The 11,903-nt window shown below is 57.1% G+C and overlaps 1 protein-coding gene across 1 annotated transcript; it reads right to left on the reverse strand.

The window, feature by feature from the left end:
- Positions 1–5,439: 5,439 nt before the first annotated feature.
- LOC122901799 (aquaporin-12-like) lies at positions 5,440–11,903 on the reverse strand. Its single transcript, XM_044240908.1, has 3 exons — positions 11,297–11,903; positions 8,710–8,826; positions 5,440–5,642 (listed from the first exon to the last, which is right to left on the reverse strand). Exons 1-3 carry the CDS (start codon positions 11,901–11,903, stop codon positions 5,440–5,442), a joined length of 927 nt encoding a protein of 308 aa, XP_044096843.1.

The raw sequence follows: 11,903 nt of genomic DNA on the forward strand, positions 1-11,903 counted from the left end.
TCCAAGAATTATAAGCTGCGAGGTTCCTGTGGGAGCCGTAAGTGGACACTTAATAGCAGTGACACCGAAGGCAAAAATCAAGATGTTTCAGTAGAAAGGAAGTAGTCTGGCCATGGTCTTGCGCCTTCAGCGGTGGACTCAGGGGAAGGTGGGGCCCCTCAGAGGGACTCACTTTTGGGGCTCGTGGGCCCGAGAGCCCCACGCACTGATTCCAGAACCGACTGATGCAGGGTCAACAGCAGCTGGAGGTAGACAGGGTGGAGCGGGGTCTGAGAATGGAAAGTGGGGTTAGTTAGCACTGACGTGAACGTCTGATGAGTACTGCAGTGTTGATGTGACCGGCTTGTGTCTGCTGCCCCGAGCGTGTGGTGGGGACAGATGCCGCATGGATACTGGAAAATCAGAAGGCAAGTCGATGCCCCCTTGTGCCAACACTTATTGGGTGTGCTTGGTGGGGGCCAGTAAGATGGCCCAAGCCCACGTAAGTCATTCCTTTGAAAGCATATAGGACACCTGGTGGGCCAAAAGGGAATGGCCGCTATCATCAATGCCCCCTTAAAGCTGGAGTGCAGAAGGACAGATTCTCCGGGTCAGCCCTGGGTGGAGGACGACCGACTACGGCCAAGGGCAGTGTGGCAACCACCGGGATACCGGACCAGAAAATTTCCATTTGAGATACAGGCTACTGGGTTGTGATAGAGATGGCAAATGACCGAAGGACAGAATCTTGAAACCCGAAATGCCCATAACATCCTGCATGACGCCCCCGAAGCACTGCAGTGGGAGCCCGGTGACCAGAAAAGTCCACCAGGTGAACATTTAACTTGCATATCTGGACAGGTGCATGCTACTGTGGGAATGCCAACAGGTACACGTATATGCAAGCAGGGAGCCTCTGAGGAGGGGCGAGGTTCCCCTGCTGTGCGTGCACAGGCCCCGTGAGCGGCTCTTGGCCAGCAAAGGGCTGCCCGGTGTGTGGACAGCAGTTCCAAGGTGATCGGGCTGCATCTGGGGCCAAAACTCTGATCAAAGAAGGTAAAATTGAGTCAGTCCATGAATAGAATTGCACACTGTTGGACATCTATGGTGTTTACGGGCCTCGTCCAAGTAGGACGTGTTGGTGCCCATAGAAGAGCTCCCTTCCAGTGTCAGAAGGTGATTGGAACTGCAAGTGCGAATCTCAGCACATTTGCGTGACCCGGTCCCTGGCCGGTGAGCTGAGGGCATGTGGGAGCTTTGCCACCTCACAGAGAGGGGCAGAGGCTGGACGCCCTCCCCTCACACCCTTGAGCCTCACAACGTCCCTACAATGTCTGCCAACGAGGCAGCCCAAGATCACAGACGGCTGCGGGGTTCCCTGAGGGGTGCACTGCAGGCACAGAGCTGACTAGCAGATCAGTGCTTGGTTGCCCCAGGAGGCTGCAGGGGGTCCTGCCCAGGATAGGCTCTGACCCTGGACTGGGCTCTGCTTACCGGGGTCTGGATGGTCAGGGTGCAGTGAGACAGCAGGAGAGTAGGTTCTACACCGATGTGCACTGCCAAGTTCATCTTTTCAGACCGAAGAACGTACTTCTCAGAGTAATGGTCTGATAGAGGATTGGAACAGGTGGGTGAAACGTCAGTTGTCTGAAATGTGGGGAGACCCGGCCATGGAGGGCTGGTGTGCGCTCACACTCAACATGAGGGCTCGCCCCTGTGGACAAGGAAAGGTCTCTGTGGCATGGGACGTGGCCTGGACTCAGCACTAGGGGCTGGTGCTGGGGAGGCCCTGCCACTGTGACCCTCAGGTGTTAACATGTGCCCAGGCTAGAGCTGCCCCCCTGGCTGTCCCCCGGGGCAGGCCCGGGACTGGTGCCACTGTGCCCTGCAGGGTCCAGCCCAGAGCTGCCTACAAGTCCTGGGGCCGCCCCAGTGGCTTCAGAGCCTGCATGAAAGCCACAGCCCCCACAGGGTTGGGCAAGATGCCAGCTCTGGGATCTGGGCTGGGACCGTACTCCCAATTTGGGCCAGGAGGCGCTGAGGGCCACCTGGGCTTTGGTTTGTCCTCTCAAGGATGCTCAGGAACCCTCTGGGCCTCTCTTCAGCTGCTAGGGACCAGCTTCCACTACAGAGAGGCAGCCTGCCCCTCCCTCAACAGCCCAGGCCTGCTCCCAGGCTTGGCCCCAAGGAAGGGTGGGTCAGGGCGTGAGGTCACCTGGGCTGGGCCTTGAGGAAGGGGTGGGTCAGGTCTATAGCTCCTAAATGATGACCAGGCTGAGGACAAGATTTTGTCAGAATTCAGATGCTGTGTCCACCTGCCAGACTCCAGGCTGCTCTGCAGCTTCTCGCCTCTTCTGCAAGGCTCACCATGCGTGCTCCCGGAGGCCTGACGTCTCCATGCAGAGAAACTTCGGTGCTTTCTATCTGTAGCCGCCTGGGAGGGAGAACTGGTACCTGATACGGCCTGCGTTCCTTCCACCATGAGCGATCTCCATCCTGCAGCCCTGTGTCCAAGTCCTCCCATGTACCTTTTTCTGTGAACCCTCTGTTGTTTTGCTTTTTTATTTTCTTTCTGTTTTTGAAAATAATTTAAAAAAAGATTTTATTTATTTATTTGACAGAGAGACAGAGATCACAAGTAGGAAGAGAGACAGGCAGGGGGGTTGGGACCAGGCTCCCTGCCGAGCGGAGAGCCCGATGTGATGTAGGGCTCCATCCCAGGACCCTGAGATCATGACCTGAGCCGAAGGCAGAGGCTTAACCCACTGAGTCACCCAGGCACCCCTTTGAAAATATATTTTAGAGTTCTTTCTATGTTAATTTTTGCCCTTTGTCTGTGACAAATGTTGCAAACTGTTTTTTCCTGGTTTGGCATTTGTCATTTGACTTTGTTACAATGTCTTGCCCTACGCCAGTCTCCTTTCTCCCAAGTTTAGAAAGAACTTTATCCTGTTTTCAAGTTTTCACAGGTAAGTTAACACTGCATTTGATGGAAAAGAACTGGTGTTTCGCATAAAAACAACTTTGGTTTTATTATTTGTTATATTTTTTCCATTATTTTTTTTCCTGGGAATACAGATATTTATTTTTTTATTAACATACAATGTATTATTGCACAAAATAAACTTTTCTAAACATACAATGTATTATTTGTTTCAGGGGTTTAGGTCTGTGATTCATCAGTCTTACACAATTCACAGTATTACTATTATATATTTATAATTCTATATTATATAATTATATGCTAATAACTTTATTATTATTGTTTTATTAACATGTATATATTAACTTGGGGAGAATGGACATCTTTAGGATGTTGGGATATCCTGGATATCTGGGATATCTTAAAACAAAGAATGAGTTTCCCTATTTTCAAATCTTTCAGAAATGTTTAAAAATTTTCTTTGGACCCAAGCTTTGTGCCTTCCTTATTAAATGAATTTCTAAACACTTTATAGCTTTGCTGTCATTGTTACTTTTCTGCTCATTGCTGGCTGTGTGAAGCCTCCTGGATGTCTTTTGCCTGTTAGTGTTGGCTTCTTCTACATTAACAAGCTATCTCTTACAGCCTGTGTCAGATTTTGCCTGGTCCGTTTCCTGTGTAACTATTGTGTGATCTGCCAACAGGAATGCGACTCCTCGCATTGTTCCCTCTCATCCAGTTGCATCAGCTCGTGTCCCGGGCACCGACCCTCGATGGGATGTGGGCTTCTGGCAGTGTTTCTGACTCAGCCAGAATGTCCGTGGTCTGTTCCCACCAAGCTAGATGCCGTGTTGGTCATATGTGCTGTCTGTGACTAAGACTTGATCTGTCACCTCCTTTTTGGACAGGGAATGGATGTTTTCTTTTCCAAGATGCCTTTTAAGTGTCAGTGCAGATAACTATACGATTTCATTCCTCAGTCGATTAATAGGGTAAATTATATTAAAGAACGAACGGCCCAATATTGAACCACTCTTGCATCCTTCCTGTTAAACTTTTTTTTTTTCTGGTAATTTTTAAGTTGTCAGTTCATCAAAGCTTCATATTAAAAACTGTGTTCTTTTCCAGCAAATGCAGTGTCCCTTAAATTTAATGTATGCTTCCAAGCTTGTGGAGTTTACTTTACAATGCTTTCCAAAATAAAAATCCTGAACTCCAAGAATTCTAATAATTTGCTGATATACTTTATTGCAATGTCTGCACATTCATTTGTCTTGTACTAATTTACTGGTTGAATTTGCTGAGGGAGCACCAGAAGCTTCTGACCTGAAAGTATTTGTGCCGAGACTGCAAGGACATTCTATGGGGATGGAAGTGCCATTGGCCTCTGGTCTGGGGAGCCTCTCCTGGGGAGCCTGGGGAGCCGCTCCTCCTTCCTGGGGCTGCGACATTTGTTGTGGCCCCCCAGCCCCCTATCCCACACAGATCCCCTTGGAGGGGAGCTGGTTGGTCCCCAACCCTGCACCACCCCTGTGTGCTCATGGTCCTCCTTCTAGAAGCCTCCATGCAGCCCTATTAAGCCCTGCAGAAGCTACACTGGGCTGGTGGTCAGGATCAGCCGGGGGGGCCTACTGACCCCTCCTAGGGTGGCCACTCAGAGGAGGGTCAGGGGAGGCTGGGGCCCAGACCGATGGGTGGGTGGGGAGAGGATTTAAAGGGGGTGAAGGGGCAGCCACAGGAAGTGGGGTGGGGGGTTCTTTCTCTCCCATCCCCTGGGAAACTAGTGCAGGAAGTCATGGCCTCCTCACGAGAGAAAAGCTCACCCAGGACCTCCCTGTTTTCTATCTCTCGCCCTTTTTGGCCTGAGATGAGGGCGAAGCCTTGGGCTGGAGACCCTGCCAGCCTCACTTTCGGAATGGGGCTCCAGGAACCCCTAGCTGAGGAAGACATTCTCCTTTTGGGGTGGAAATTTCCAGGTTAGCTCTGGTCTTGATAGAGGAGATGGCTCTTCTCAGCCTAGCAAGGAGCCCCCGTCATGGGCAGGGCTCTGCCTGGCTTTGCAGAGCCACGGCCGAGCTGCTGCGAGGGTGGGGTGCTACTGGGTGTCCAGCCCACTCCCCTGCAGCCTCAGCGGGAAGAGGCTGCTCCAGCCTCCCCCAGCAGTGGGATCTGGGGTGTGTCCAGGACAGCCAGCACCTTCTATGCGAACTTCTCCCCTCGGGTCTTCTCAGGCCCTGGGGGACGCACCCCGGACCTCTTGCCCACCCTCCTGGCTTTTACCTTTGGTTCTAATTCTGAAAAAAAAGAGGCAAGAGACACCCTGTGGGACACAGAGGTGACTCAGCCCAGGCTCCCTTGTGGACTAGTCTCACCCCTGCTTGCCCTTCCAGAAGCCTCTGTCAGACTAGGGAGACAGGCAGGTTTCATGAATGGTTTATTGACAAATGGTTTCCAGGGAGATGGGGGGTGCGAGTCTGGACCCCCTCAGCTCAGAGGGGCCCCAGGGTCCCACCAGGGCCGTTGTCAACTATGCTGGTTCAGCCGGAGCCTGGTAGCTGCCGCCCTGCCTCACGTGTGGTCTCCCGGCTTCTGCATCCCCCTCCAGGCATTGGGGTGTCTCTCGGCCCCGGGGCCAGCTTCCCTCTAGGAGTCCGGTACTTGTTCTTCTGACTATACAACAGGTTCCTCTGGAAAAGGCGAGGAAGGCGGCCATGGTGCAGTAGGACCGCCAGCACCATCCCTGCAAGAAACCGAGGGTCAGACCACCGGCCCAGGAGGCTCACTGGGGCCTCTCCGCCAGACTGTCCGTGTGACAGGGAATCCTACAGATCGGGACCTCGGCCAGCCTGCATGTCTCTATCTGGGAGCCCTGGTCTGCTCTGGCTCTTCCCCAGCAGAGGGGGGTGGCCCATCAGGAGCCCGTGTCCTTCCAGACCACCCTCTGGGGACCTGGGACCAGCATTCCCTGCACCAATGTCCTGAGCCACATGCACAGCCTGTTTGACCTCCTTCCTCCCCGGACTGCCTCCTGAGAGTGACCTGTCATCCGTGGGGATGGCTGTTTTGAGGGTGTGGGCAAGATGGTGGTGAGGTCCAAGGAGGGGAAAAACAGGGGGGCTGAGGGCAGGAGCAGGGCCTGGCCCCTGGTTCCCAGGTTCTTCTCAGAACTTGTAGACAGAGAATCCTGGATTCCCGAATGGCTGCCCCGGTCACAGGCAAGGTGTTGGCCATGGCAGGAGAGGGGAGCACATTTGAAGTTTCATGTGAACCCATTAAGGACACAAACTGTGGTGTGTGGGCCCTGAGAAGGTCAGGGGTGGCCTGGCCAGGACCGGGCTCCATGGACGCCCAGCCACCCTGGCTCCCAAGAATGGTCCCGGGCCCACACACGTCCATGCTTCACTCGCCGTGCCTCTCTTACCTTCAGTGGGACACTGGGACCACCCCTGCTATGGAGGAGGGACAGCCCAGGGAGGTGAGTGACAAGCTCAGGGTCCCCTGGGCACACATGTCCATGGAGAGTCACAGCCCAGGAAGCCACTCCCACTTCCTGTGCCTCATCACCAGTGGCCCAGCTTCTCCAAACGGACAGGGATTCAGTAAAGGTCACCAGCCCACCAGCGGGGAAAGACCAATGCCACAGGGGAGGTCAAAAAGCAAGGGTACAACAAACACGTGAGTGGGACCCAGGGAGCAGAATCCCCAGCCGGCAATGTAGAAGGCTGAAAGGCAACCCGCTTCGTTCCACAGAACCCCCAAGTTCCAGCAGGGCACAGCCCAGGTACCCTGGATGTGGACGCACCCCATGCTGACCTGCAGGGCATGCTGTACGGTGTGTGACAAGCTCAGTGGCCCGGAGCCCTGTTCCTATGGCAGTTCCCACCCCAACCCTGGAGGGAGGCAGAGAGAGGCTTTGGCCTTGGGGCAGCAGGAGCACCCCAGCGTGGGAGTCCCCTCCCTGGACAGGACAAAGCGGGCATGAGTACGGAGGGTGCTGCCCTTCCAGCCTCATCCCTGCTCCCCCCACGAGGCCTCCAGAGGAAACCCTCGTGGCTTTGGACTTCACAGCAGCAGTTATGGAGTCTGAGGCTCTACTGGGTTGAATGGCGTCCCCCCCGAATTCATGTCCTTCCCCAAGCCTCCAAATGTGACTTTATTTAAAACAGCATCTTGGGGTGCCTGGGTGGCTCAGTGGGTTAAAACCTCTGGCTTCAGCTCAGGTAATTACCCCAGGGTTCTGGGATGGAGCCCTGCATCAGGCTCTCTACTCGGCAGGGAGCCTGCTTCCCCCCGCCTCTGCCTACTTGTGATCTCTCTCTCTCTCTGTCAAATAAATAAATAAAATCTTAAAAAAAAGAAGAAGCATCTTTGTATCCTTAAGTGGTTGAACTGATGAGGTCACACTGGAGAAGTGTGGACTGAACCCCAGTGTGGCTGGCGTCCTACCACAAGGAGCCGCAGAGACAGACTCACAGCAGATGCCACGTGAGGACAGGCAGAGAGGGGAGAGGTGCAGCCACAGGACAGGGGACTGATGGCCACCGCCAGAGACCCGGAGGTCAGGGAGGGGCCCCATTAGCCCTTACAGCGAGCAGGACCCCCACACCCGCATGTCTGAGTGCTCACCTGGACTGCGTGCCGAGTGCTTTGGGGCTACAGGCGCCAGGAGACAAATGCAGAGACCACAGGCCCCCACATGCAGGAGAGGGACCCCTATCCTGACTTTAATCCATGGCCTGACACGCCATCAAGCTGGGTCAGAGAGGCCCGTATTTCCGACACCGAGGTCTCCAAGATTGCGGCCAGGACCACTTCTCAGGGCCCCTGGAGCCGTGCTCCACCACGGAGGAGTCACCTGGGACCAGAAACGGAAAATGTCCCCCAAGAGGGAGCTGTCCAGGAGTTCCTAAGTCATCTACGCCCCTCGGGCCATGCGGACCCTGCTGTCGAATTCGTGACTGAGCACGAGAGATGGGGACGTCCTGACCGGGGGAACAAACCTTGAGACCCCAGGAGGCCCCAGGCCCACAGAGCTGTGGGGAGGCGGGCTATGTGAGACTCTCAGACCCCCGCGTTCTCATCCAGTGTGCGCAGAGACCTTTGTGGCGCCCCCGCAGGGAGGGTGGAGAGCACATGCCTCATACCCTCGATGTAGAGACACTGGGGCAAATCAGGCCGCACTCAGGGACCTCTGGGGTGATGTGTGGCACAGGGGGAGACTGCTATGTCTCAGACCTCGCTCAAGTGGACCGTGAAGTTACTAATCATAACCCCAGCCTTCTCATCACTCCAGGGACTGCCGGCTGCCTGGGAGCCCCTGGGGAGGCCGGGGCTGTGCTCCCTCAGAGGGAGCTCCATGGACCCCACAGACCCATCCACTAAGTGTGGAGAGTGAGCGGGAGCCCAGGGGCTAAGACCAGGTGCTGGCAAACCCCAAGGCCAGGGTGGCCTGGACAGGCTGCGGTAGCTCCCGCCACGGGTGCCCCAGCTCAGGGTCTGTGAGACACCCCCGGGCGCATCCATGAGGCTGCCCTCCCTGCCCAGCCCCCATCCTCCCTGGTTCCAGCCCCTCATGACCGCATCTAAACCAAGACGGGCCACTCGGCCCCACCCCTGATGTCCCTAAAGGAACTGAGAAGGATCCCCCCATCTCCCTCACCTACATCAGGGACCTCAGAGCCGGCCATCCCTGAATCAACTCCCTACCCGTGAGCTGGAACACAGGCATGTCCACCAGGAATGCTTCGAGTTTCCTCCCAAGCCACCATCTACGGATGGCCTTGCCAACTGTCCGCAGTGACCCTTACCTGTCAGAGGACCCAGCCAGTACACCTGGGCATACTCCAGCAGGGTGGACCCCGAGCACTGGAAGGTGACTGAGGCAGCCAGGGCAGGGTTGAAGAAGGCGGAAGTGAAAGGCCCTGCTGTGGAAGGAAACACAGACGTTCCTTGTGGACCCCTGTCGGCAGCCGCCTCTCCTTGGGATGGAGCCCTGTGCCGGGGGCCTGGAGCTCAGCCTATCCTGACCCTTGTGCTGATGGGGACACAGGTGGGAGGGCTGTCAGCCAAGGCCAGCTGCATAGGATCAGGGAGCAGCCAGGACAAGAGTCTTTCCACGAACGTCTACCACCCATCCCAACCACTCGCCCCTGATGAACTCTCCTCTCCCACCACTTTCCCCGCCACCCACCTGTGGGAGGTTGTCCTTGAGAGAAAGGGGGACAGAGACAGAGATGGAGAGATGGGGAGACAGACAAGGGCAGAGATGGAGCAACAGCAGTGAAGGGCTGAGCCCAGAGAGGAAGCAAGAGAAGGGAGGAGGGATGGGGAGGACGAGGAGACATGGAGAGAGCATGAGCATCCCTTTGCCCTGGACCAGGTAGACCACTGCCAAGGAGCAGCGGCCTCGAGTGGGCCGTGTAGGGCCTAAAGCTGGTGGTGGAGACCAGTCTCTGGGAGTGGTGTCCTGGATGGCTGCAGGGCTGAATCAGGAGCTCCCCGTGTCTCCCCAGGGCTGGAGCCCAGGAAGTCTGGACACAGAGCCTTGCTGGCAAGTCTCTGCTCACCTGTGCCTCAGTTTCCTCACCTGTACGTGGGCTCTAGCGGTACCTTCCTGGGCACACAGTGTCTGTCCTATGCCAGAACGTGGACAGTGTCTCAGGAAGTCAGCCCTCAGTGCTGGTTTCTTCCCTACTGGGCCTAGCCTGCCCCAAATGCACACGTGGGCTTCCAGTTGTAGCCCTAGGCTTGAGCAAGCATGAGGCACCCACTGAGTGACCTGTGGCACGTCCCACAGCACACCCTTCCCAGGAAGCCCACTCCCAGCCTCCTGTCCCTCCCAGCACATCAGTCCTCTGGGGTGGAGGAGGCATCCGTGCCTGGAGAGCCCTCCTAGTGGAGCAGATCCCACAGACAGACCTATGGTGGAGTCCCCTGGGGATTTAACAACAGGCCCAACCTGGCGCCTTAAGTTCTGGCCCAGCTCCATCCCCATGTCCTGGGATAGCTGCGAAGTGAGGTCAGCAGCCTGGACATCCTGCAGCTGAGCTCAGCTCTCTGCTTCTCCAGTGAGGTGGGAAGGACAGGTGGTGTCCACGGCGGCTGAACGACCCCAGGAGAGCTTCGTCCAGAGGCCCAGGACCCAGACATAGGCATGGAGAATGGGAGGATCGGAGGATGGAGGATGGGAAGATGGGAGGTGGGGGGGATGGGAAGAGGATGGGAGGAGGAGAGGAGGATGGGGGGTGGGGGATGGGAGATGATGGGAGGAGGATGGGAGGATGGGGGAGGATGGGAGGATGGGAGGATGGGAGGTGGGGGGGATGGGAAGAGGATGGGAGGATGAATGGGAGGATAGGAAGAGGATTGGAGATGATGGGAGGAGGATGGGAGGATGGGGGTTGATGGGAGGATGGGGGAGGATGGGAGGATGGGAGGATGGGGAATGATGGGATGATGGGGGAGGATGGGAGGATGGGAGGTGGGGGGATGGGAAGAGGATGGGAGGAGGAGAGGAGGATGGGGGGTGGGGGATGGGAGATGATGGGAGGAGGATGGGAGGATGGGGGAGGATGGGAGGATGGGGGAGGATGGGAGGATGGGGGAGGATGGGAGGATGGGAAATGATAGGAGGATGGGGGAGGATGGGAGGATGGGAGGTGGAGGGATGGGAAGAGGATGGGAGGAGGAGAGGAGGATGGGGGGATGGGGGATGGGAGATGATGGGAGGAGGATGGGAGGATGGGGGAGGATGGGAGGATGGGGGAGGATGGGAGGATGGGGGATGATGGGATGATGGGGGAGGATGGGATGATGGGGGAGGATAGGATGATGGGGGGAGGATGGGAGGATGGGAGGATGGGGGAGGATGGGAGATAATAGGAGGAGGATGGGGGGATGATGGGAGGATGGGAGGAGGATAGGAGGATGGATGGATGGGAGGAGAATGGGAGGATGCTGCCCTCTCTGGAGACATTTGGAGCCACCACCTGGGAAGGGACGGAGAGGGGAGGAAGAAACAGCAGGACCTGGGACTCTTGGAAAGAGCAGCAGAGGACTCCAGAGCTTCCAGACCAGAGGGTGGGCTGGGCCTTAAAGAAATGGCACGGGCAACCCACCTGCCCCGGCTGCAGACCTCCTGACATGGACAGGAACATTTTGGAGCATGGAGCAGCGCAGCTGGGAAGGAAGGCACTGACCAGGGCTGAGGGTCCCACCACCCCAGTGCACTATGTCCAGTCCTACTGACCCCCATTCTGCCATGACCAAGTTCCCAGAAGAGGGCTGTCCACCATCCCTAGGGGCCAGCGGTCCCCCTCAGCTGCTGCCTCTGTCCTGGGTGTCCAGATGATGCAAAGGCTCTGACATGTCCCAGGGAGCGCAGCCAGGTCTCACCTGTGTAGGCCATGAAGGTGACCAGCAGGGCCGTGAGGGGCACCCTATAGATAGGCAGAGTGTTCCGGAAGCGGAGGAGGCTCAGATGGAAGAAGAAGGCACAGGCGCCTTCCACCAGCGTGCCATGGGGCACGGACGTGCGCAGTGTTGAGCTGCAGTGTGCATCCATGAGGCTCTGGAGGACATGCAGGTCGCTGAGCTCCCAGGCCCAGTAGCGCCGGGTCAGCACGCGGGCCGCCTGCATGCCCAGCCCCTGGGCCGCCAGCGCCAGCAGCGTGCAGGGCACAGAGGCCTCAGCCAGGAGCAGTTCCTGCAGGGACACGGTGGGGTTGGCCGCTGCCCCATCGCAGGTTGCCCCGTGCACCAGCAGGAGCAGGAAGAGCAGCGTCAGCAGCAGGTCGGGGCCGAAGCCCCCCGCCCAGGGGCCCAGCTCCACCAACACCCGCATCTCCAGGCAGCAGGCCCCCAGCTGGGCGGCGCCCACCACCTCCCGGGCGAAGCTGGCGTACGTGCCCTCCGAGAGCAGGGCCTTGGACAGCCTCCTGGCTGCCTGGCAGAGGGCGAAGGTAGCGAAGAAGAAGGAGAGGGACACGTTCAGACCGGCCAT

Source organism: Neovison vison, chromosome 3 (genome assembly GCF_020171115.1).
Source record: "Neovison vison isolate M4711 chromosome 3, ASM_NN_V1, whole genome shotgun sequence".
Lineage (NCBI taxonomy): Eukaryota > Metazoa > Chordata > Mammalia > Carnivora > Mustelidae > Neogale > Neogale vison.

What these genes read in the sequence shown, in the direction of transcription:
- LOC122901799 (XM_044240908.1), bottom strand. Translation starts at nt 11,903, where the DNA reads ATGGCCGGTCTGAACGTGTCCCTCTCCTTCTTCTTCGCTACCTTCGCC. An exon ending in CACCTTCATGGCCTACACAG is followed by an intron (nt 8,827 to 11,296) that starts GTGAGACCTGGC and finishes TTCCTTCCACAG; the next exon opens with CAGGGCCTTTCACTTCCGCC. An exon ending in CTGGCTGGGTCCTCTGACAG is followed by an intron (nt 5,643 to 8,709) that starts GTAAGGGTCACT and finishes GGTTTCTTGCAG; the next exon opens with GGATGGTGCTGGCGGTCCTA.